This window comes from Orcinus orca, chromosome X (assembly GCF_937001465.1).
Source record: "Orcinus orca chromosome X, mOrcOrc1.1, whole genome shotgun sequence".
Taxonomy (NCBI): Eukaryota; Metazoa; Chordata; class Mammalia; order Artiodactyla; family Delphinidae; genus Orcinus; species Orcinus orca.
The window spans coordinates 42,951,147-42,975,438 of record NC_064580.1 but is presented as its reverse complement, the minus strand read 5'-3'; the positions used below and the strand labels follow the sequence as shown (position 1 = coordinate 42,975,438).

At 48.2% G+C, this 24,292-nt stretch overlaps 2 protein-coding genes across 2 annotated transcripts; both read left to right on the top strand.

Annotated features, from left to right (window-relative positions):
* Positions 1–1,905: 1,905 nt before the first annotated feature.
* Positions 1,906–8,426, top strand: UXT (ubiquitously expressed prefoldin like chaperone). Its single transcript, XM_004281988.4, has 7 exons — positions 1,906–2,014; positions 2,192–2,298; positions 3,267–3,348; positions 3,484–3,551; positions 3,820–3,927; positions 8,057–8,120; positions 8,336–8,426. The coding sequence occupies exons 2-7, from the start codon at positions 2,201–2,203 to the stop codon at positions 8,384–8,386; spliced, it is 471 nt and encodes a 156-aa protein (XP_004282036.1). The 5' UTR covers positions 1,906–2,014; positions 2,192–2,200; the 3' UTR covers positions 8,387–8,426.
* A 1,139-nt stretch (positions 8,427–9,565) lies between these two features.
* On the top strand, positions 9,566–23,697 carry ELK1 (ETS transcription factor ELK1). Its single transcript, XM_004281984.3, has 6 exons — positions 9,566–9,736; positions 16,905–17,148; positions 19,812–20,261; positions 20,961–21,428; positions 22,114–22,215; positions 22,301–23,697. Exons 2-6 carry the CDS (start codon positions 16,939–16,941, stop codon positions 22,397–22,399), a joined length of 1,329 nt encoding a protein of 442 aa, XP_004282032.1. The 5' UTR covers positions 9,566–9,736; positions 16,905–16,938; the 3' UTR covers positions 22,400–23,697.
* Positions 23,698–24,292: the final 595 nt, after the last annotated feature.

Genomic DNA, 24,292 nt, shown 5'->3' with positions numbered 1-24,292 from the left:
CTTTTAACTTTTTTTCAAGCCTTTAAAAATTGTAAATAGTATTCTTAGCTTGCAGGCAGTAGGAAAACAAGGGTCAGCAAACTGGGGGCCACAGTGTGCTGACCTCGATGTAAAACTTGGATGAGGAAGTTTGTTATTGGGAGTAGGTGTACAATTGTCACTTAACACTTGCTTTACAATACAGTGACCTCCTTTAGATCAATAAATTACAGTCCTAGAAATTTGTCACAAGAAAATAAACATGGTTGCACACAAAATTTTGAAAGCAAAGACTGTTATCTTATCCTGGATTATAACAATGAAAAAAACTGGACACATCCAAACATCGAGGAACAGAAGACTGGATCAAAAATCTGAGGCCATCCAAAAGACAGAATGCTATGCAGCCATGTCAACAATTATTGCGTGGTCTGAAACGAGAGAAAGCAAATGCTATCAAATATTAACATTTGGTGAATCTAAGTGAAGGCTATATTGGTGTTCAGTGCCCACTTTTCTGTAGGTTTGAAATGTAAAAAATAAAGTTGGAAACATTTTTAAAAAGAAAAAAAATGTTTTGGGGGGAATGTAAGTTAATAGACTTGCACAAACCCATCTCCAGCTCATCAGAACTCTGTGCTCTCCATGTTAAGTAAAGATAATAAATGTAACACCTTTTTTCACAAGAAAATGGTATAGCTTAACTCGATAATATTTGTCTAACTACCTAGTGTCTGTTTTGATCAAACTAAATGTAATTGTAACCATATGTAACATGAGAAGATTTACCAAAAAATTTTTTAACTCACAATACTTCCTTTGCAATCATCTTGTTCTAAGGGCAAAGAAAAGCTTGATTTGCTCAGGTTTTGAGTATTTGAAACAAAGCTTGCTTAAAAGACACGTAAACCCGCAAATTATCTGGGGAGACTTCCCTGATAGGGGTGGGTGCTCTAGGCCCTGAAGGTGGGAATATCATTTGGGGGATCCAGCATCCAGGTTCTCCTCCAGGCTCAGGCTTGGACTTACTGGGTTAGATGCTATTATTTGAAAATTTAACGTGGGAAATAAATCCATTCGGTAATTTGAGCGCTTAAAAATAAAGTAATAAAAAGCTTACACATTTAAATAAAAACATAGGAACTATTTCAGCTACAGGATAACCTGTCTTGGGCAGAGGACTTCAGCGACCCTCCATTTGACGCCCCTATTAAATGACGTGATTAGACATAGTGCATTGTCAATCTCTTCTTGAACCTCAGTTAGATTGCGGGCCATAGAGCTGGAGTCATCAAAGGTGCATTTTAGAAAAACTGTCTCCTTTTAAAAACGTTTTTTTAATGCTCACAGTCATTTCCATTATCGGGAGTCAAACCCAAACTTCCCGTGTGAAAAATCAAAATCCAGGGCGATACAAGGATGTACTTTCCTTTTTACAGACCAGATCCATGATCGATTCTAGCCCGTCTGCTTCTGAAGCTCGGACTTATTTATGTATTTATTTATTTATTTTCAACACCTTTATTGGAGTATAATTGCTTTACAATGGTGTGTTAGTTTCTGCTGTATAACAAAGTGAATCAGCTATAGATATACATATATCCCCATATCTCCTCCCTCTTGCGTCTCCCTCCCACCCCAATCCCACCCCTCTAGGTGGTCACAAAGCACCGAGTTGATCTCCCTGTGAAGCTCCTACTTTTAAATACTAAACGCTTTACTCTCTCTACTTCCACCTGTGCGTCCCGCTTCCTCTGGAACCCGCCAAATCCCATTAAACCTCACCCCCACCAACCACGCACTGTCCTCATAGGCTCCGCGCTCAGTCCCGGTTCCCACCCTCTGCAGCCTTCCTTAATCTCATCGGATTTTGTAAAGCCCCGCCCTTCTCTTCTCTCACGCGTTTTCTTCCGTTCAGGACCATCCCACACCACCTGGTTATTTGGTTGGCCAGCACCCTCGTTGTACGTCATTTACCCGCGCCACCCGGAAGCTAAGGTTCTTACCAACCCTTCTTTTTGCCGGCGGCTCTCAGGTAACGGCCGTGTTTGGGTGTGCCTGTGTGACCGGGTCCCAGAGTTGGGAGGGGCAGAAGGCTGAACCCCCAGTTTGAGCCGGATGACCCCACTCCTAACGTTGAGAGGGTGCAGATGTACTGTGCTTGAGAGCAAACTGAGTGGTTATCGTGGTCTTCCCCCTCCTCATTCCTCAGGAGCCCATCATGGCGACGCCCCCTAAACGGCGGGCGGTGGAGGCCACCGCGGAGAAAGTGCTGCGCTACGAGGCTTTCATCTCTGACGTACTGCAGCGGGACCTGAGGTGAGTGACAGAATAGGGGGCGGGGCGCTTGGAGCGGTGCACGTGGTGAGCGGGGCGTTCGAAGTCAGGGCGTATCCTTCTGATTGGTGGGTGAGGCGTTCGGAACCCGGCCCCGCGCGTCTTTCGAGGGGGTAGGAGGGGCGATATCCGGGGTGCGACGGTGGGCGGGAGAGGGAAGACATGGCGGTCTTAATGGAGGGTGTGTCCGCGCATGCGCGGGTTCAGATGGCGTTAAGGGTTACGAGCGAGTTCTCAGGTTCGAATCCTGACTTGGCCATTTCGTTTTACGTGTGAACACGTTGTACCTCACCTCGAGTTTCTGTGCCTCAGTTTTCTCATCTGTGAAATGGGGAAGTTAATGCAACCTTCCTCATGTGGTGGTTTTGAGTTTTCAGCGTGTTCAGTCCTTGTAAAGGATTTAACTTGGATACTAGAGGCTCAATGAGTATGAAAAATTATTATTCCTATCATTATTAATCTGAGGAGGAAGTAGAGTTTTCAGGTCTAGGATTATGAGCATCCTAAAAGGGATGGAGGATTTTTTTCTAGGGTGAGAATAGGGTATCCTGATTGGAGGGAGGCATTGGGAGTAGAGTGAAATAATACTAATAAATAATAGCTAACACATATATAGAGCTTCTTGTTTGGCAGGCACTATTCTAAATGCTTTTTAGTAAACTCATTTAATCTTTCTAATGACTCTGTGAGGTAATACTCGTTATTCCTATTTTAAAGATGGGGAAATTGAGTTCCAAAAAGGTTACTCACTTGCCAAAGTCTCACAGCTAGTAAAATGGAAAGCCTGGATTCAAACCGAAGTAGTCTGACCCAGAGTTCAAATCTTGACTTCTGCACTAAAACACCTCTTTAGGACATGGTGACATGAGAGTCTCAGAGGGTCATGATATGAGGTATTCCAAGAGAGACAGGGTTTCCTCTTGGTCACCATTTTACTCTTGTCCCATTAGAAAGGTGCTGGACCATCGCGACAAGGTATATGAGCAGCTGGCCAAATACCTTCAACTGAGAAATGTCATTGAGCGACTCCAGGTAAAGGTGCCAGGGTTAGGTACCATCTTTTTGTGGGCAAAGGAGGGGGAAGAGAGGAGATACCCCAGACCAAAACCTGTCACCTAACCTAAAACTTGGCCACTGATCCCTACCTCTTTTTCCCCGGCCCCACAGGAAGCTAATCACTCGGAGTTATATATGCAGGTGGATTTGGGCTGTAACTTCTTCGTTGACACAGTGGTGTGAGTGTCTACCCACCCCTCTGAGCCCACAGGGTTCAGCTTCCCCTTTCCTTCATTCAACAAAAATGTTTTTTGAGTATTTGCTATGTACCAGACACTGCTAGGTGCTGGAGATGTGACAGTAAATAAGATAGGACAAAATTCCTGCCCACCCAGAGCTTCAATTTGGGGAAGGTGGGGGAGAGGGGAGTAAAAAAAATCTCAAACTGTGTGGTGTGCTAAACAGTGATAAGAACTTCCCCGCTTCCTCTAACCACTGTTTCCTTAGCCCAGACACTTCACGGATCTATGTGGCCCTTGGATATGGTTTTTTCCTGGAGTTGACACTGGCAGAAGCTCTCAGGTTCATTGATCGTAAGAGCAGTCTCCTCACAGAGTAAGTCCATTGCATGAGGATAGTGCCTAAAAAGCACTACCATTTGCCACACCCTTCTTCCCCCTTTCCCCATGGCTGCCTGGGATGATACTTAGGAACCCATCTCCCCTCCCCCTCAGAGCTAGGGCTGAGGAAAGTGGGGATGCAAAGCTTAGTCCCAGGTGTAGAACATAATAAGCACTGATAAATGGTCTTTGTATTGTTCACTCACACAAAAATTTATTGGGCATCTGCTGTGTGCCAGGCTCTGTGCTTGGTGGTGGGGAGGCAGCAGGGAACAAGACAAAAGGGTTCCTTGAAGGCTTACCTTCTAGAAGGCTTACCTTCTAGAAGGACTAACTGTTACACATCAGCACAGTTTTGACCAGATCCTGGAGGTCTCAGCCTATAAATCAGAAACAATAAAACAAATTACCTCTGACTTCACCTGCTAATTTTCCTGCTCATCCACTGTGCTCTCACCACACTAACCTTCACAGGCTTCTTTAAACACCCTCAGAATGATCCCACCTCAGCGTGATTGCAGGGGCTCTTCTCTCTGCCTACAGCACTCTTTCCCCAGGTACCTGCATTGCTTCCTTTCTCCTTATTCAATTTAAGTCTTGCTTAAATGTCACTTCCTCAATGAGGCTTTCTATAACCTAACTTTAAAATTGCAACCCCTGGCACTCCTGATTCCCTTCCCTTGTTCTACTTTTTCTTTTTTTCCCTAGCACTTATGACCTCCTAATGTTTACTGTGTAATTTACTTCTTTACAATGTTCATTGCCTCCTCGCATTAGGATATAAGCTTTGCAAAGAGAGAGATTTTCTCTATATCCCAAGTCACTAGAATAGCACATAGCACATAGTAGGCACTCTGTTGAATGAATTTAAAAGCATATGCTGGAAATAGATTTAAGTGGGGATTGAAGCAGATCTCTGTTGGTGGTGATGGGGAGGTAATGTGGGGATAAAGGATGGGCTCCAGTTGAGTTTAAGGTTCTGTGCAGGGAACGGGAATTGGGAGTGTGGACGGGAGGTCTGAAATGTGGCTAGGGAAGGCCTCCCAGAGGAAGTGACATTTGAGTCACTTGGTTGAGTGAACAAGCCATAGGGCTCTCTGGGGAAGAGCATTCCTGGCAAGGCAACCAGTGTGCCTGCCATGTTAGGAGGAGCTGCCGAGAATGGTGAGCATTCACTCACTCAGAAGGAGTGAGTGAGGGGATGCTGAGCAAATACACTTAAATTAACAACATCTCACAAGTGTGAACCCCACCGATCTAAGATTCCTTCTAGGTTATATTTCTCTTTATTCCTACATTCATTTCTTCCAGAGTTGCCTCCCTTAGGTTTCAGTAATTCTTCTCTTTTCAAACCTTTTCAGGATTTCAGTGTCCGTAGACCCAAATGAGCCTCAGACCCACTGGGATTTCTAAGTCTTACTGATCAGGCCAGTTGGTGAATAGTTTGGTCGAGGGACCTGGTTTCATAGGCCAATGCAATTCTGAACTTGGTGGCCATTTAGACCAAATCCAATTTTTTATGACAAAGCTTTCCTTGTTATGACACAGGATTCCTGAGCCTTTCAAATAGGTTTTAATTTTATGAAACTTGATGTTTTTCCCCAAAATGAGGTATTTGTCATTGCCTGCCCCCTGTCTGGTCTTTCTGATTTACTGACCTGGTCTATTAGTGTGATGAGAAATGTGAATCTCTTACTACTTTATAATTAGTAGGACTCCATAGTAATTGAATCTTTCTAGGAGATGAAGATTTGAGTCTGTGTAGCTCGCTCTCTTCTTTAAAATACTTGGTTATTCTGGACACATTTTAAAGTAACTTTCTTTCAGGTTATTTTATGTAACCGAAATGGCCTATCAGTCCTTCCTGTTCTTAGTCTGTTTCTTTGAGGAGTGGGAGGATCAGGTCTCTGTGTACATTCTTTCTGATTACAGAGAAAGGAGTACACATCCATACCCATAAGCAGACATGATTATAGAAGAAACAGAATAACCATATGACTATTAACACTGCCTTATATACTAATCAGTAGCAATAAATTAAACATATCCCTTTTGTGTTACAACTAGCATTTGGTGAACTTTATACTTTTCTCCTCCTTTTTTATTTTAAGCATTGAAACCTTTCACAGACTAAGCTTGTACATTGAGTGCCTACTATGTGCCACATACTGTTTTTGTTCCTGAGGATACAGCGGGAAACAAGGCAGACCAAATCTCTGCCCTTACGCAGCTTACATTCTAGTCAGGGAAGACAGACAGTAAACAAATAAGTAAAGGATGTAGTATGTCACAGGTTGACAATGTTGCAGAGAACAACAAGGATTGGAGGTGAGAAACATTGCCTCCGAGGGAGCAGTTGCAATTTTAAATAGAATACTTGATTGGATGTGGGGTGTGAGAAAAAGAGAGGAGTCTAGGTTTTTGGCTGAGCAACTAGGAGGATGGAATTGCCATTTTATGAGATGGAGAAGATAAGGGAGGAGCAGATTTGGAGGGGAAGATCAGGAGTTCAGTCTAGGACCTGTTAAGTGTGAGGTGCTCGTTAAACACTGAAGTAGATTTTCTGAAGATGTAGTTAAAACTCCTCAACTCGGGAGAGAGGGCTGCATTGAAAATATAAATTTGGGAGATAGTGATATATAAATGGGTTCATACTATTTTTTCCCAATTTGACATCCTATGTTGTTGCCTTCTACTTTTCTTAACAGTATTTTGTTTCCTTAAAACACTCCTACACTGACAGATAGCTCAGCCAATAAAATCCACATTCCTATCATGATATCAAGACCCTGCATGATCTAGCCCCTTCCTACCTCTTGGATTTTATCCTGTGCTTCTTTCCTTCCACCATTCGCTTAATTTCTAACACTGGTCTCCTGACAGCTCCTCAAAAAGCTCTTTCCTGCCTCTTGGACTTTTTGTGGAAAAGACCGTCTTACTGTTTAACTCCTACTCATTCTTCAGAAAGGCCTTCCTTGATCCTTTGTATCAATTAGGATTCTTTTGGGTGAGACTGGTCCCAGTTGGCATAGATATAAGGAATTGACTAGTTCACATAACTCAACAGTCCAGAGCCAGAGTGGTTTCAGGCAGCTCCAGCTTCCCAGTTGCTTAGGCCTTGGTGTCTTTCTTAAGTCCTCTCTCTCGTACCCAGCATCCTCCTTTGGTAAATCCTGTTGACTCTACCTTCAAAATATATCCCAAATCCAATCATTTCTCATCACCTCAACTGCTGCTGCTGTGGTGTGAGTCTGCATCTCTCACCTGGACTATTTCAATAGCCTCCTCACTGGGCTTCCTCTTCCACACTAGCTGTCCTTATCCCTAGTCAGTTCTCCGCACAGCAGCCGGATGGATCCTCTTAAACCCTAGTTGTTTCATATCCCTTCTCTGATCACAATCATCCCCTGGCTCCCATCTCACTTAGAGTAAAAGCCAGAGTCCTTACCATGGCCTGGCAGCTTTTACATGATCTGTCTCCCCCACTTCCCTCTGTGACCTTACCTCCTACACCCCACCTTCGCTTATTTTTCTCCACCCATGCTGGCCTCTTTGCTGTGCCTCAGACATGCCAGGTACACTCCCACCTCAGAGCCTCTGCATTTGCTGCCCCTTGTGTCTGGAACACTCATCCTCCGTGTATTCACATGATTCGCCTCTTCATTTTAAGTCTACTCAACTGCTTCTCAGTGAAGCCATCCCTAAGCACTCTAATTAGAATTACAGCCCCCATGCCTGCACTCCTTATCCTCTCTTATCATTTAATTTTTTTTATTGTACTTATAACCATCTGACATACTCCGTGTTTTATTCCATCACTGTCCTACTTAATGAGAATTTGAGCTCCACGATGCTGAGATTTTTGTTTGTTGTGTTTGCTGCTGTCTCCCCAGTACCTAAAACGACCCGGCAGAGAGTAGACGTTCAATAAATGTCTCTGAATCTGTGCCGTCCAGATGGCAGCCAGGCATCTCTGCATAGGAGCAGGTCAGGTAATCGGATGTCCTACCACCTGCCGTGTGGAAGTCATCCATGATGTAGGTAGTTCCTGAAATGATGAGGAAGCATCATCCTCATGATCATAAGTGGGGCCCACTTTGCCCTTTCTTGTTTCTTTTCTCCAGGCTCAGCGACAGCCTCACCAAGGACTCCATGAATATCAAGGCCCATATCCACATGTTGCTAGAGGTGAGAGCAACTCACCCCATTCCCAGACACTATCTCCAAATGTTTAGGGCGGTGACCTGAGGAAGAGAGAGAGCCAGAGATGGGAAGTACCATCTTTCCCCCTAAACTGGAGTCAAATTGGAGCCAAGCTGGCTCGGAGGGAAGGGAGTTCTGAGCAAGCCTGGGGTGGGGCCTGGACCCAGGCTCCATTCAGTCTTTTCTGTTCTCTTTTTCAGGGGCTTAGAGAACTACAAGGCCTGCAGAATTTCCCGGAGCCTCACCATTGACTTCTTCCTACCTCCCCTGACATTAAAGAGCTTGAATGTCTTTGAGTCATATGGCCCTTCTTTCCCCCCTTAACCCTTGCTGTTTGCGAAAGTGCCCTGTTTCTAAAGCACAAAGTTACTAGGAGGCCCAGAGATCCAGTCTGTGTGGAACCTTTAAAAACCACTGAAGTCCCGTCTTCATCCTGTCCCCTGGCAGAATGTGCCACTTGACTTTCTGATTTGCCCTCTATACCATCGCCTTGACAATCTGGGCCCCCACCTGACCCTTCCATTTCTTTTCCTGTACAATACTCTCAATTACCTTAGAGAATGGGCCGATTCAGGGTGGAGGTTTGTTCCCCAAGGCAGCCTTTCACTCCTGGCCCTAGGGTTTACCCTTCTCCCACACCCCAATCGTTTCTCAGGTACCTTAAATTACACCCACACCCGTCTAGGCCCAACCTTGGCGTTGCCCCAGCTTCTAATTATCAATAGTTCCAGCTTCCAGCAATGGGCCTAGGGCTGGTCCAGCCCCTATTCTAGGTTGAGTCCAGCTTCCGCCAATCGATGCAGAGCCTGATGCCACTGCTTTATTACTGGCCGCAGCTCGACCCGCCCCCGTAGGCATTTAGTTTCCGCCACTCAACACTCCTTCGCTTGTCTGGCAGCTGCTCGGTTCTAAATTCGTCTTTTCTAGCCAATCACTACAGAGTTACCCTGCCCGCCTACGCAGAACCCTGGCCAGACCTCCTCCCTGCGGGCTGCTACGCCTGTGTACTTCTATACAAGTCCCGCTTCCGCTGAGCTGCGTAGAGTTTGGCACCTCCCCGTTAGGGGTTCTGGCAGCTAAGAGTCCCTCGGCCGCCAATCAGCAGAAAGCAGGGCCTAACCACCCCTATCCTCGGACGCTGGCTGTCTTCCATCAATCCCATATAGGCCAATCAGTGCGAGGCAGGCGTCCCCCGAACCTTGTCTGTCGCCCATGGCCTATCAATCTGTCTTGAACCAATCAGCGTGGAGCACCGGCGGGGCCGAGCACGCCCCCTCGGAACCCAGGCGGCCATCTGCGTTCCATCAGTTCCCCTCGGGCCAATCACAACATAGCTCTGTGGAGCAAGGCCCGCCTCCCCAGCCCTGGAAGCCGCACCGTTGATCCACGGTACTTTGGCCAATCAGCGAACAGCGGAACGTTCGGCTCCTCCTTCGTGGGCCCACGTGAGCAGTGGGGAAACGCAGGGGCGGCTTCTAGGTGCTGTCGCCGCCACCACCGCCACCACCGTCGCCTCGGAACCCGGGCCTGGGGGGCGGTGGGGCCGCGCATGGAGCCCCCGCCCCCCGGAGCTGCCAACACCGCCGCTGCGCTACACACAGGTGAGCCCGGGGCCTGGAGGGTGGAGGGCCCGGTCCGTGACCCTACGTATCCTTCCCGCCCCCGCGCGGGGGGATGTGGCTTGGCCCGTGGCCTGCTGGTGTTCGACTCCCCACCACCACCACCTCGGCTGGTGGACCTACCTGTGCCATTGTCCCCTCCCTTTGGCCCTTTGCCCCGTAGCTTAACCCCCCTTCCTGTTTTATAATGGGTCGGTCTGCGTGCTTGAATTTCTCCCCACCCCACCTTACAGTAGACTCGGCCGTGGTCTTGCCCCAGATCCCCGCTTATAGGGAACCAGTCTCTGGCAATGTCCACCTCCTTGACAGTAGGTGCGTCTGAGTGTTTGTATTCTCCTGTCCTCAACTTTCAGGGGCCCCGTCTGTGGCCTTGTTTTTTCATCCCTACTGTTCCTGTAGTGAGTCAATCCGTAGCGTTGTACCCCCCCCGCAACAGTGAGTTAATCTGTGAATTTGTATTCCTGCCTCCAATCCCCCAATGCATCAGTCTATGGCTTTATCAAACACACACACACACACACACACACCATTTTACAGTGGATCAGTCTAAATGCTTGTTTTCACGTCCTCCTGCTTATCAGCCCATTGCCCTGTCCTCCCTTTTTTGTAGACTGTCAGTCCAGTCCTTGGGCTTCTTCTCCCTTCCTTTTACTAGTGGGTCACTTTAGTGCTTTATATCTCCCCATTTTCAGTAGCCCAGTCCATGGCCTTGTCCCCCTCTCCTTTTAATCAGTCTGTGGGGTGGCTTTTCTCCCTCTCCACTATTGTGCATGAGTCAATGTGCTTTTCTTCTCTCCTTGCCCCTAGTAAATAAGGTGAGCCTTTACACACACACACACACACACACACAACTTTGCAGTGGATCTGTTCATTGGCCTTCCTGCCACCCATGTGCTTGCATTCACACCCCTCCAGTATACCCTCCTGTGAGTCCAGTGCTTTGTAATCCCTCCAGGAGGGTCAGACTGTGCTTTTATTTCCCGCCTCCTTTCCTTGTGCTGCATCAGTCTGTGGCCTTCCCTGCCACCCTCCCTCCTTAATAGTGGATCAGCCTGTGTGCTTGTTGAACCCAGGACTTTTTTACTCTAGAACACACCCTCTCATATACACTCTTAACCACTAAGACATCTTGCCTCCCTCCAGTAAATGAATACATTAGTGATAGTGATAATGCCAATAGGAGCTAACACTTATTGAGCACCTACTGTGTACCAGGCAAAATGCTGTATGTTAATGAGCTCATTTAATCCACCCTATGAGCTAGGTACTGAGGGAAGTTTGGCATAGGGAGGTTAAATACCTTACACAGAGGTGATCAGTAGGTACCAGGTTAGGTTACCCCTCAGAACATAGGATAACTTTTTTTTTTTTTTTTTGCGGTACGCGGGCCTCTCACTGTTGAGGCCTCTCCCGCTGCGGAGCACAGGCTCCGGACGCACAGGCTCAGTGACCATGGCTCACGGGCCCAGCCGCTCCGCGGCATGTGGGATCTTCCAGGACCGGGGCACGAACCCGTGTCCCCTGCATCGGCAGGCGGACTCTCAACCACTGCGCCACCAGGGAAGCCCCCTAGGATAATTTTTGAGGCTTTCCTCTCTCACTACATCTCACCTCACGCGAGGCCCCACTCCTTAAAAACCAAATTAGTTCCCATCTCCATGCTTTTGTTTTTGCTGTTCCCTCTGCCTGCAGAGCTGTCTCCATTCCACACCTTGTCTCAGCACCCATCCACCCCCGATCCCAGCAGCTATGTGACCTTAGTGGCTTAACCACTTTCTCTCTGCACCTCTCTCCTCACTGGTTAAATGGGGGAATCAGAACTAGAATACCCTCCAATGTAAATAAAGAATACCTGTGAGTTAATAAAACAAGTAACTTCTCTGGCCTTACCTCCTATGCGCCGCCCCCCCCCCAACTCTGTTCCAGCCACACTGGCCTCCTAACTCATCCTCAAAAACACCAGGTGCGACCCAGCCTTGGGGCCTTTCCCTTGGCTATTTTTTCTGCCCAGAACACTCTACCCCCCTCTCTGTGTGGATCCTTTCAGGGCTCTGTTCAAATGTCAACCCGTCCCTGACCATCTGAACCTGCACAGCCAGCAGGACTTAGACCCCTTCTCTGCTTTATTTGTGTCTTTGCCCTTTATCACTGTCAGGCACACTGTATATTTTACCAGTTTGTCATATTTATTGTCTTTCCCCGTTAGAATGGGAGTCCCATGAGGGACTCTTTTTGTCTGCTTATTTACTGCTGGGCCTCCAGCACCTAAAATTCTTATCCAGTACTTGATAAGAATTTATTGCACGAATGAATGGAAAAATATAATATCAGATAAATCAGGGTAGGGGGCAGATGGAGATGAAGAGGGCATAAGAGAGCTAGTTAAAAGAGGCTGGTTAGTTGGAACTATTCATTCAACAAACACTTACAGAGCACCTACAGAGCACCAGGCATTCTAGGTTCTGGGGATATGGGAGGGAACAAAACAGGCAGAAATTCCTGCCTTTGTGGAACAGACATTTGCTAAGAGTGCAGACTGTATAAATAAATAAGTCTAGTTAGTATGTTAGACAAGTGCTAAGGAGGAAAAGTGAAGTAGGGAAGGTAGGAATAGAGTATCAGGGTGGTTGAAATCTTAGGCACAGGGCAGGCCTCACTTAGAAGGTGCTTCTTGAATTAAGGCCTGAAGGAGTTCAGGAAGGGAGCCATAATGCCTAGGGAAAGAGTGTACCAGGCAGAAGGAACAGCCGGTGCAAAGGCCCTGAGGTGGGATTGTGCCTGGCATGTTCAAGGGCCATGAAGGAGGCCAGAGTGGAGGGAGAGGTAGGAGGCAAGGTCAGAAAGGTGGTGGGAGCCAGATGGTGAGGCCATGCTGATACATAAGATTGTGGGGGAGGGGCTGGGGAGGAAGAAGAGTGTCACGCCAGCTAATTGTAACATTTGAGTGTCTGCTATGTCCCAGAGATAACTTTTCTAAGTCCTTTACATACACTGACCTTTAATCCTCACAAAGGCCTTTGAGAGTAGGTGTATCTTGCAGGTACTTTACTTTGAGGGTGACATATCCCCCATTTTACAGGTACAGAAGCAGAGCCAGAGAGGTTGAGTAACTCGCTCAAGGTCACACAGCTAGAACAGGACAGGAGTACGAGGCTGGAGACCCAGAGAGAAGAACACATTTGCAAGGACAGACAGGTTATTCGACACATTGGATCACACAGAGGAAGAATTAATTCTGCCTGGGAGATACCAGAACTTGATGATGTGTGTAATAAAGGGTTCATCATGTGTGGGGAAGGGGGAAGGGCACTCCTGGCAGGGAGAACAGCACATACATATTTTCAGAGATGGGAACTGGATTAACTCAGGGTGCCCATGCCAAGCTTGGGCCCACCTCAGAGCCTTTGTGCACACTGTTCCTGTGCTTGAAGCACCCTTCCCACAGATGTCAGCATGGCTTGCCATCTCCCCTCCTTCAGATCTCTGCTTAAATGTCACTTCCTCAGGGAAGCCCCCCTGCTCACCCTGTGTAAATTAGCATCCCTGTCCCCCTGTAGGACCTTACCCTTCTGTTTTGCTCTATAGAGAGCTGGTGGAGCAAGGTGTCCAGGATCACTGCCTAGTGCCAAACTGCCTGGGTTTGAACCCTGGCTCTGCTAAATTCCAGCTGTGTGACCTTAGCCAAGTTACTTTACTTCTCTGTGCCTCCATTTCCTCATCTGGAAAACGGGAGAGTAATAATAATGCCCACCCATAGTGTTGGTTTGAGGATTGAATGAGTTAAGTGACTAAAATGGTTTGCAGTACACAGTAAGGGCTCTGTGACTGGTTCCTATTTTTTAGATTAGTATTATTCCTGGTATACACGTAGGTATCTCACAGGGCCTCTGAGACTGACCATCTCCAAAACTGACCTCCTGATCTCCCCTCAAAACCTGCTCTCCCACAGTGCTGCCATCTCAGGTGATCAGGCCACAAACCTAGAATCACCTTTGGCACCTCTCTCACTCCACCCCACCCCCATCCTATCTGCCAACAAATCCTGTTCACTCTGTCTTCAGATTTTATCCAGAACTCAGCCACTTCTCACCAGTTCCACTGCTGCCACCACCATCTCTTACGTGGACTATTGCAGTGGCCTCTTCAGCCCGTACAGTTGGTTCTTCTTACAAGAGCCAGAGGGATCCTGTTAAAATCCAAATCACAGGCTGTCACCCCTCTATTCACAGCCTTCTCATGGCTCCTGTCTCACTCAGAGTCAATGCCAAAGCTCTTCCAGGGCCCGAAAAAGCCTTACTCAGTCTGGCCTCTGCTGCCCCTCTGTTCTCATCTCCTGCTACTTTCCCGTCACTGCCTTCTCTCCGACTACGCCAGACTCCTTTCCCTTCCTCTGACCTGACAGGCTCTCCAGCTTCAGGGCCTTTCACCCTGACTATTTCCTCTGCCTGGATGGCTGCTCCCCAGGTTGTCACAGACCTGACGCCTTCACCTCTCTTAGGTCTTTCCTCAAATATCACCTCCTCGTGACTACCCTCCCCTGACTACCCTTTCAAAAATAACAACTCCTTCCCTGCTTCGTTTTGTTTTTTTTTTCCCCCGGAGCTCTTATCACCATCTGACATATTCTTGTTTATCTTGTTTCTTGTCTGTCTTCCCCACTAAAATGTGAATTCCACCAGAGCAGGGATTTTTGACTGTTGTATTCACTGCTGTATCCCCAGCACCTGGCCCACAGTAGGCCCTCCAAAAATGCTTGCTAAATGAATGAAATAAAGAGAAGTAAACACATCTGAGTGAGGCATATGACTAGAACTCTTATTAGGGGTCACGTGGGAGATGTGATAATAAACAAAATACAAAACCCCATGTGCTGCTGAGGCTTGAAGCCAACCGTCAGGTTTCACCTTAAGTAAAAGATTCTGTGGCTGCTGAAAGAGGAACTGGTAAAATTGCCTGTTGTCGCCACCAGGAGTCACACTGGTCTCTTTGTGCCTCTGAAACAAACAGGCCTTCCAAATAAAAACCCAGCAAGGTCTCTGATGATGGGACTCTGATCTGGACACTTCGTGGCCTTGTGACTTACATAATTGCCTAAAATTGTGTCTGCAGAATGAACTTCAGAATGAATAGCTCAGACATAAGAGGATCAGACTGTATTTCATTACAGATTAAAGACTCAAGCTATAAATAATAGAGGGAGGTTCTTTGAAACCTTCCGATTTGGAAGGTCTTATTCTTAACCCAACAGCTGGGTGAACAGTTGATTGATGAAAGCTCATTCCTTAAGGAAAAGGAACTTCATGTTTATTTCCAATTCACACTCAGCAAAGGGAGCAGTTATGGGGTGGGTGGGGGCGCCAGGAGGGTCCTGTTCTCTGCTCGACATGCTGAGGGAGCAGTCAGTGCAAGGGGCAGTTTAGTCTAATGGTTGAAAAGATCAGACACCTGGAACTTGGCTGCCTGCGTCCAAATCCTGGCTCTGCCACTTAGGGCTGTGTGGCCTGTACATGTCATTTAGACATTTTGTGCCTCCGCTTCCTCATCTGTAAATTAGAGATAATAAGAGTACCTATTTCCCAAAGTTGTGATGAGAGAGAAATGAGTCAATAGCTATAAAAATAGCAATCGAGGTCTACATGCCCTTATCTAAAACCCTTGGGGCCAGATGTGTTTCACAATTATGAATTTTTCAGATTTTAAAAAGGTGACAAGGTATACATACAAGATGTTACATAACACCCTTAGTGGGCTCTGTAATCAGCCACATTCAGATTTCTGCAGCAAGATAGATGTATGAACAGTCACACCAAGTGAGGATCAGTGAAGACCACAAAAGGCCTTATTTTGTTTCAGATCAGGTTTTGGCATAGCAGATAAGGAATTATGAACAAATTAGAAACTAATATTTCATAAGAGCTTATCATACCCCAGGCATAGTATATTTAATCTGTACGATAACCCTACGAGCTAGGTGGTATTATTATTATCCCTATTTTACAGATGGGAAAATTGAGCACAAGAGGTTAAAGAACATGCCCAGTGTCACACTGCTAATAAGTAGCAGAACCAGGATTCCAGCCCTGGCGGTCTGGCTCTGGAGGGGCTGATTGTCCAGTAGGCCATATTGCCTCTGATTGGTACAATGCCTGGCATGTATTTAGCACTCAGTAAATGTTCATTATTGCTGTTGTCAAGAAGGAGAACACAGAGGGACAGAGACAGGTCAGAGGAGCGTGGGATAGAGAGACAGAAGAGAGCAGACATTCAGTGTCAGGAATTTTCATAAAGGCAAGGCCCTTGGGGCTGGTAACTGAACAATGGAGAAGACTTCTAGGCAGAGGAAGGGAACCCAGCATGAAGTTAACAGCCTTTGCGAGGAGCTGGCAGAAGGAACCTCCTGGAAAACTTAATATTTGATGTGGTAGAAGATGCAAATGAAAATGTTCAGGTGAGGGGCCTTATTCTAGTTTTCTATTCGTGCTGTAACAAATTATAACAAACTTTTAACTGCTTAAAACACAAATTATTCTCTTAGAGTTCTGGAGGTCAGAAGGCCAGCACAGGTCTCACCAGGCTAAAATGCAGGTGTTGGCAGGGCTGTATTCCTTTCCAGAAGCTCCAGGGGATGATTCATTTCCTGTTCGTTTAGGTTGTTGGCAGAATTCAATTCCTTGAGGTTGTAGGATTTGTATAAAATAAATAGGCAACAAGGGTATATTGTAACCACAAAAAAAAGTTCATGTGATGAGATTGAGCTCACCCAAATAGTCTCTAGCTTAAGGCCCATAACCTTAAATTCACCTGTAAAGTTCTTTTTGCCAGGTAACATAATATACTCACAGGTTCCAGAAATTAGGATGTGGACATCTTTGGGTGAGGGGCATTATTCTGCGTATCACAGTCTGCCCTCTGGACCCCAGAGGTTCACATTTGTCCCACACGCAGAAGACATTCACGCTATCCTAGTATCCCCAGAAGTCTCATCGCATTACAGGAGTCGTCCAAAGCCAGGCTGAGGGCGTTCAGGGAATGGTGGTGGCAGTTGGAGACAGAGGTGGAGGCAAGATGGCAAGAAAGGAATCCACCTCCTGCTGACCTCTTCCCCTTCCTGTGTCTGCAACCTCTCAGCTCTGAGCTTTCTGCCCTCCAGGTACCCCTGGGATGGCGTGAGCGCTTGCGCAGCAATGGACCCTTCTGTGACGCTGTGGCAGTTTCTGCTGCAGCTGTTGAGAGAGCAAGGCAATGGCCACATTATCTCCTGGACCTCCCGGGATGGCGGTGAGTTCAAGCTGGTGGATGCTGAGGAGGTGGCCCGGCTCTGGGGGCTGCGCAAGAATAAGACCAACATGAATTATGACAAGCTCAGCCGGGCCTTGCGGTACTACTATGATAAGGTAAGGTGTTTGAGACTAGAGCCAGGAACCCCACCCACTCGCCTGTGCCAAACATTTAAATCAGTTATGTCACTTTCTTGCCTAAATTGATAGAGCTCTAACTTTGGAAACGATATCAAAATTTACCATTTCTTACCCTATCCTCTGGTACTCTTACACGAACATGGGGGCCCCTAAGCATTTATCTCAGTTGTTTTATTGTATTTTATTTTAGCTTCGACTAGAACCTTCATAGCACCATTAACACTGACCCCCTACTCACTCCACTCTCTCTGAGATACCCAAAGTCCTGCTGTCGCACCGTGCCCCGCACGACATTTCATCTTCTCGCCTTATTCCTCTGGCCAAAACTTTTGAAAACTCTATTACTAATGACTCTTCCTCATCCTGGGCCAGTCCTGAGTTCCCCCAGTTATTTCATAATCTGCTCTTATCCCAGAATAAGAATTCTAGAATATCCTTATTCTTAGAATCAAAGCCTCCATGACAGCATTATACTAACCTTTCCTTACCTTATTCTCCAGGACCCTCAACGTTTTTATCAATTCTTTTTATCTCTCACTCTGTTAGCTAAGACCTCCAAAACAACATGTATAATGCATGCTCCACACCCCATCCTCTTGTATTCCCAGAGCAACACTGGTCCACTCCAATATTTATACCAATTATTTTATCACCTTATTCCTATAGCTAAAATTATACATTTCCCTTATCTTATCCTTTCAGACTCCCAAACCAGCGCTAGATACCCCCCCATATTTATACCAGTTATTTCAGTTTCTTATTTCTTTTTTAAAAAAAAATATTTGTTTATTTATTTATTTTTAATAAACCTGCACCGGGTCTTAGTTGTGGCATGCAGGATCTTCGTTGCTGCGTGCGGGATCTTTAGCTGCAGCATGTGGGATCTTTAGTTGTGGCATGCGGGCTCTTAGTTGCAGCATGCGGGATCTAGTTCCCTGACCAGGGGTCGAACCTGGGCTCCCTGCATTGGGAGCGTGGAGTCTTAACCACTGGACCACCAGGGAAGTCCCGTCAGTTTCTTATTTCTTTACCTGAAACTTCCAAAACAATATTTTTCATCTTCCAGTTTTATTGTGATATAATTGACATGCAGCACTGTATAAGTTTAAGGTGACAGCATAGTGATTTGACTTATATACAGCAAGAAATGTTCATCACGATAAATTTAGTGAACGTCCATCATCTCATATAGATACAAAATAAAAGAAAAAGGAAGAAAAAATCTTGTGATGAGAACTCTTAGGATTTACCCTCTTAACAACTTTCATATGTAACATACAGCAGTGTGGATCATATTTATCATGTTGTACATTACATCCCTAGTACTTATTTTTCTTATAACTGAAAGTGTGTACCTTTTGACTGCCTTCATCCAATTCCCCTTCCTTTCAACCCCCTTTGAAACTTCCAAAACAATATTAATGAACCTCCCTTTTCATTCCTTTTCTGAGAAACACAAACCCACCCTGTGATATACATGAACAACACTTAAGATGTTCCCAGGGTGCTCTAGTGCCCTCCAGATACCTCTTGTCCCCCAGAACAGCCCTGGACCTGTGCTGCACACCCTTAACTCATTTATAGCATTTATTCCATTGTTATATTTTAATCCTTTAGCTCAAACCTCCAAAACAATATTAATAATGAGGCTGCCCCACTCTGTACTCTGAGACCACCAGAATATCCCTGAGACCCTCCAGACCTGTCCTGAAATACCCCAAACGTGCTCTGTGACCCACCCAAGCCAGCCTTAAGATTCTCCCAATATTTATACCAGTATTTTAAATTCTTGTTAGTTGCCATCAGTGACTTCATTTTCCAATTGCCTCAGCTTAAACCTCCCCAGTAGTATTAAGAATGAGGCTCCTCATCCTGTCCTCCCTGATGACCTTGCCCTGTTCCACGTCTGTGTCAAGAGCTTTAAATAATCCTGTAATAATTCATGTTTATTAACAATTCATCACCACATTCTTCTACATTCATTTAGTCTCTTCCAACATTTATTATCAGTGACTTCATTTTCCTGTCTTACTGCATAAACTAGACTCCAAAACTGTCCTGGCAGCCAGCCCCAGGGCCTGGCCCTGTTAGCCCACAGACACTCCTGGTTTCTGGAGCCAGGAGGAAAGCCTGCTCCTGGATCTACTCCCCTATGTGGGCCCCAGTGTGGAGAGGAGCCTGTGGGTGTGGCTTTGTGTATCTGAGGTGGGGGTGGGGGAATTGGACAGATAGAGATGAAGAGAGTGTGACAGAGGGAGACTTGGAGGGGGATGGACAGGAAGGAGATGTGGAGGGGAGAAGGGCATTAGACTAAAGGAAGGATTATGGGTGGGGGGGGACAGAAAAGGAGGAGAAGCTGGGGGAGAATACAGAGAGGGGAATCAGGTTGGGGGAGAGTGGTAGAAACTGGAAGAGAAAGGAGGAGACCCCAAATTAGATGAGTGAGCTGTGAAAGAAGCTGGGAGGGGGAACCTATGGGGAGGCAGACACTGAGGTGGGACGGTGTATATGTAAAAGGACAGGAGAGGGGCACGAGGAAAGAAAGGCACTATAGGAGACACACCCCTTCACCCCCTCACCATCCACACCCTCCCTGGCCCTTTCTTCTAAGACCCTCTATCCTGTCTCCCCCTTCCCAGAACATCATCCGCAAAGTGAGTGGCCAGAAGTTCGTCTACAAGTTTGTGTCCTACCCCGAGGTCGCGGGGTGCTCCACTGAGGACTGCCCGCCCCAGCCTGAGGTGTCTGTCACCTCCACTGTGGCAAATGTGGGCACCACAGCTGTACACGCCATCCCCGGGGACACTGCCTCTGGGAAGCCAGGCACACCCAGGGGTGCAGGAGTGGCAGGCCCAGGCGCCTTGGCACGCAGCAGCCGGAATGATTACATGCGCTCGGGCCTCTATTCCACCTTCACCATCCAGTCCCTGCAGCCGCAGCCACAGCCACCCTCTCATCCTCGGCCTTCCACAGTGCTCCCCAACACCGCCCCTGCAGGAGCAGCAGTGCCCCCCTCGGGGGGCAGGAGCACCAGTCCAAGCCCCTTGGAGGCCTGCCTGGAGGCTGAGGAGGCCGGCCTGCCTCTGCAGGTAAGGACTAGAGTATGGAAAGTCAGCAAGAGGAGGGATGTACAATTCCCAAGTGAGGAGGGGGCTGGGAGGAGGGGAGACATAAACGTCCTATTAAAGGAGATATAGTGGAAGGAGGGACACAGAAGTCCCCTTGGAGAAAGGGATGGGGAGGAAAGCTATGCAAAGCCTTGGAAGGAAGAAGGAAATTAAGCACACGACAATTAGTAGTACACCCAACATGTAGCAGGTGTCCTGAATGTGTTTGCTTAATGCACTGGTTCTCACACTTTTAGAACTCATCAGAAAGCACGTGGAGGGCTTTTTAAGCCACAGATTTCGGGGGGCCACCGCCCAGAATGTCTGTTTATGTGGGTCTGTGGATGGGTCTGAGAGTTTGCACTTTTAACAAGTTTCCAGATGAGGCGTATGCTGCTGGTCCATAAAGCAAATTTCTGAGAACCACTGCTTTCGTGAATGGGGGCAGTATCTCCTGGTGTCCCGCCCCTAAAGGCAGCTGTGCCGCTATCAGGTGTCTCACCCCTCCCCTGCCCCCAGATAGGAGGACCTACTCCAGAAGGAGCCCCACTTCCTTGGCAAAGTCCCACGTCTTGTTGGAGGACCTGCTCCCACTACCAGGTCCTGCTTTCCAAGGGAAATAATTGGCTTCACTACCCCAGCAATCTTTAGGCACCCCCTCTGCACTTGTTCCTCTTCCAGGTCATCCTGACCCCACCCGAGGCCCCAAACCTTAAATCCGAAGAGCCAAATATGGAGCCTGGGTTGGGCCGACCACTGCCCCCAGAAGTCAAAGTGGAAGAGCCCAAGGAAGAGTTAGAAGCTGCAGCCACTGGGGAGGCGGGGTTTGTCCTGGAAGCCGTCAAGGCGGAGCCCTTTGAGCCCAAGGCCGAGCCAGAAGCCCCTCCTGCGGAGGGCGTGCCAGCCCGGCTGCCTGCGGTCGTTATGGAAACTGCGGCGCCGGTGGGCGGCCTTGCGGCTTCCACAACTTCCAGCACGGAGAACGCCCAGCCTCAGAAGGGCCGGAAGCCCCGGGACCTGGAGCTTCCACTCAGCCCGAGCTTGCTGGGTGGGCCGGGACCCGAACGGACTCCAGGATCGGGAACTGGTTCCGGTCTGCAGGCGCCAGGCCCAGCGCTGACGCCTTCCCTGCTACCTACGCACACATTGGTGAGAGCCTTTGAAGGGGCGGGGCTGGCACCTGGAATGAATGGGATTGGGGCGGGGTGGTGGTGGGAGGAGTTAGACTGACTGCGAGGGCCAATACGGTTACCTCTGAGTGAGTGGGAGGGTGGAGCCTTCGAGTGGGGTTGGCTGCGCGGAGAGACGGGGCTTGATTGCTACAAGGCGAACGAGCCTGCAATGCCGAGGGGTCGGGTCCCCAAAAGAAGGCAGATCTGGGGAGTTCTGTGGGCAGGGACTGGGGGGCCCGAGAGGCTTTCTGCAGGAACTGTTTCTGGGTTGGAACATAGCTTGAGGAACCTAAGCGGGGCTTTGGGGTCTGGGATTTGCTTAGCGGGTTTCCTGTGAGATATGCAGGTGGGGGATAAGAGTTGGAAGTTGACCCTGAGCTACTGGGATGGTGAGGTTTGAAAGCGGCATGTGGGTGAGGTCTTGTAGGTGGTCTTGCCCAATGAGGCTGGGGTGGGCCCTCAGGAGTTAGGAGGGGTTGTCTGTGTAAAGCTGGAGAGCTGTCACGGGCATGGCCTTGGTAGTTATGGTCTAGGCCTGTGCTCTTTGAGGAGTGATCTCATAAGTATGAGTGGGAAATCTGGCGGGGCTGGAACCAAGTTCCTTTGGTTTTCCCACACCTGCCCTCTTGCTCACTTGCGCCCTGACCACCCCTTCCCCACAGACCCCGGTGCTGCTGACGCCCAGCTCGCTGCCCCCCAGCATTCATTTCTGGAGCACCCTGAGTCCCATTGCACCCCGTAGCCCGGCCAAGCTCTCCTTCCAGGTAGGATCAGCTCCCCCCATCTCGGAGAGGGTGAGAGACCCTAGCACGGTCCCAATCCATGACCTCTCCCTATTTTTGTCCCCAGTTTCCGTCCAGTGGCAGCGCCCAGGTGCACATCCCTTCCATCAGCGTGGATGGCCTCTCAACCCCCGTGGTGCTCTCCCCAGGGCCCCAGAAGCCATGACTATCACCACCACCACCCCTTTCTGGGGTCACTCCATCCATGCCCTGAACTTCTCTCCAGCCAGCCGTCTCAAGGAGAAACGTAGTTCAGCTGACAGACTCGTGCTGTGGTCGTGGTTGGGTGGGGATTCTTAGGAAAAAGGATCTCTCAGTAACCCTTCCACAGAAAACATACAACTTCTCTTTTCTTGGTCAGTCCCCCAGTGGCCGCTCTTACACGTCTCCTACTGCAGTGGTGGGGACGGTTTATTTATTTATTTTTTGAAGGCCACTGGGAAGAGCCTGGCCCAACTCTTTCGTTGGGGGGGGGCGGTTGGCGAGGGCATCTCCCCCATCTCCACATTTTTTCCCCAAGGTGAGATAGTCAGGGTCTGGCTTGAGAAGGAACTTTCTTTATTTATTTCTCAGGCTGCCCTTGGGGAGCTGAGGGAGCCCTGTCTCCATTTTGGGGTGTGGGTAGAAGAGCTAGATTGCTGTAGTTTATTATTCCTGGCCCTCCCCAAGGGTCCAGGAAGAATTTTTGCTGTTTAACATTTTGGGAGTTTTGGCCAAGGAAGACTCACACCCTTGGGAATGGGAATTTCCACCTCCCCGGCCTTTCTCTCAGACAGCTTGTCCTTTTTCAGCCACCTTTTTTGGCCGGGGAGGAATGCCCCTTTTGTTGTTCTTCCCCTGAGAAGCCATTCCTGTGTCTGCCAAACTCCTGGGGTCCTGCCTGTTACCTCCCAATGGAGGGTTTTTTTGGGGAGTGGTTCCCGTCTGGGGGGCCCCCTCCAACCAGTACTCCAGGTCTCCCTGTCCCCCACCCCCTGCCATTTTGATAGATAATCTATTTTTAAACAGGGCTTTTCAATAGGGGAGAGGGAGGCATCTCTTCCTATATCTGAGATAGGGTGGGTGGGAAGGAAGGGATTTGGGGGGGGGGTCTTCCTGCCACCCCCAAGTGTTTATTTTTGATACCAAACATGTATTTTCAGCTCCCTCCCAGCCCCCCAATTTCCTGCGGGCGGGTACAAAGGACCCTTTAAGTGTCCCTGGAGTTGGGAGGGAGGAAGGAGGGACATAAAGCCTGTCCTGTGTGAATTCCAGGCTGGAGAAGGGCGGGTTCAAAGGACTCCTGGGTTCACTTCCCGTCAGCACCGGCCCAGCCTGGGCCTGGGGACCTGGGGGTTGGTGATTTGGGGGACGGTGCTACACCTGTCTCCACTGTTTGTTTTACTTCCCCAAAAATGGATCTTTTTTTCTAAGAGTCCCAGAGAATGGGGAATTGTTCCTGTAAATATATATTTTTAAAGGTGATGCTGGAGACTGCTAGCATTTTTTTTCCCCCTAAAGCCGTTGGGAGTAACTGTGTGCAAAGGCGTGACTATGTGAAAGGCGGTGAGGGTGTGAGATTGATCGTGAGAGCAAGAGAGCATAGTGGTGTGTGTCCGAAACAGTGGTAGAGACTGTAGATTGGCAACCAGGTGTGTGAAAAAGAGAAAACTCTGGAAAGCTGTGATTGTGCACGTTCGTTTGTGAAGCCATGTGTTGAGAGAGTGGAAGTTGTAGCCACAAACTTGACATTGTGCCTATGTGAGAAATCATGGCTGGGTGGCAGAAAACCACTGTAAGACTGAATGTGAGTGATTAAGGTACTATACGAGAAACTGGTGGTGTGTGTGAAATAATGTTTATGAGAAGGAAGTGGGGACTGCGCATCAGTCACTGTTGAACAGGCTGATGGTGAGCAAAACAGACTGAGTAACCAAAACAACGTGTGAGAGCCTGTATGAGCACGAAAGTGCCATAGAGATCGTCAGGGACCGTGCCGTAGGTAAGGAACTTCACTGTAAGTAAGCGGGTGACTCAGCGTTTGGGAGATGGCTTGTGCATGAAACTGTTCACGCAAGGC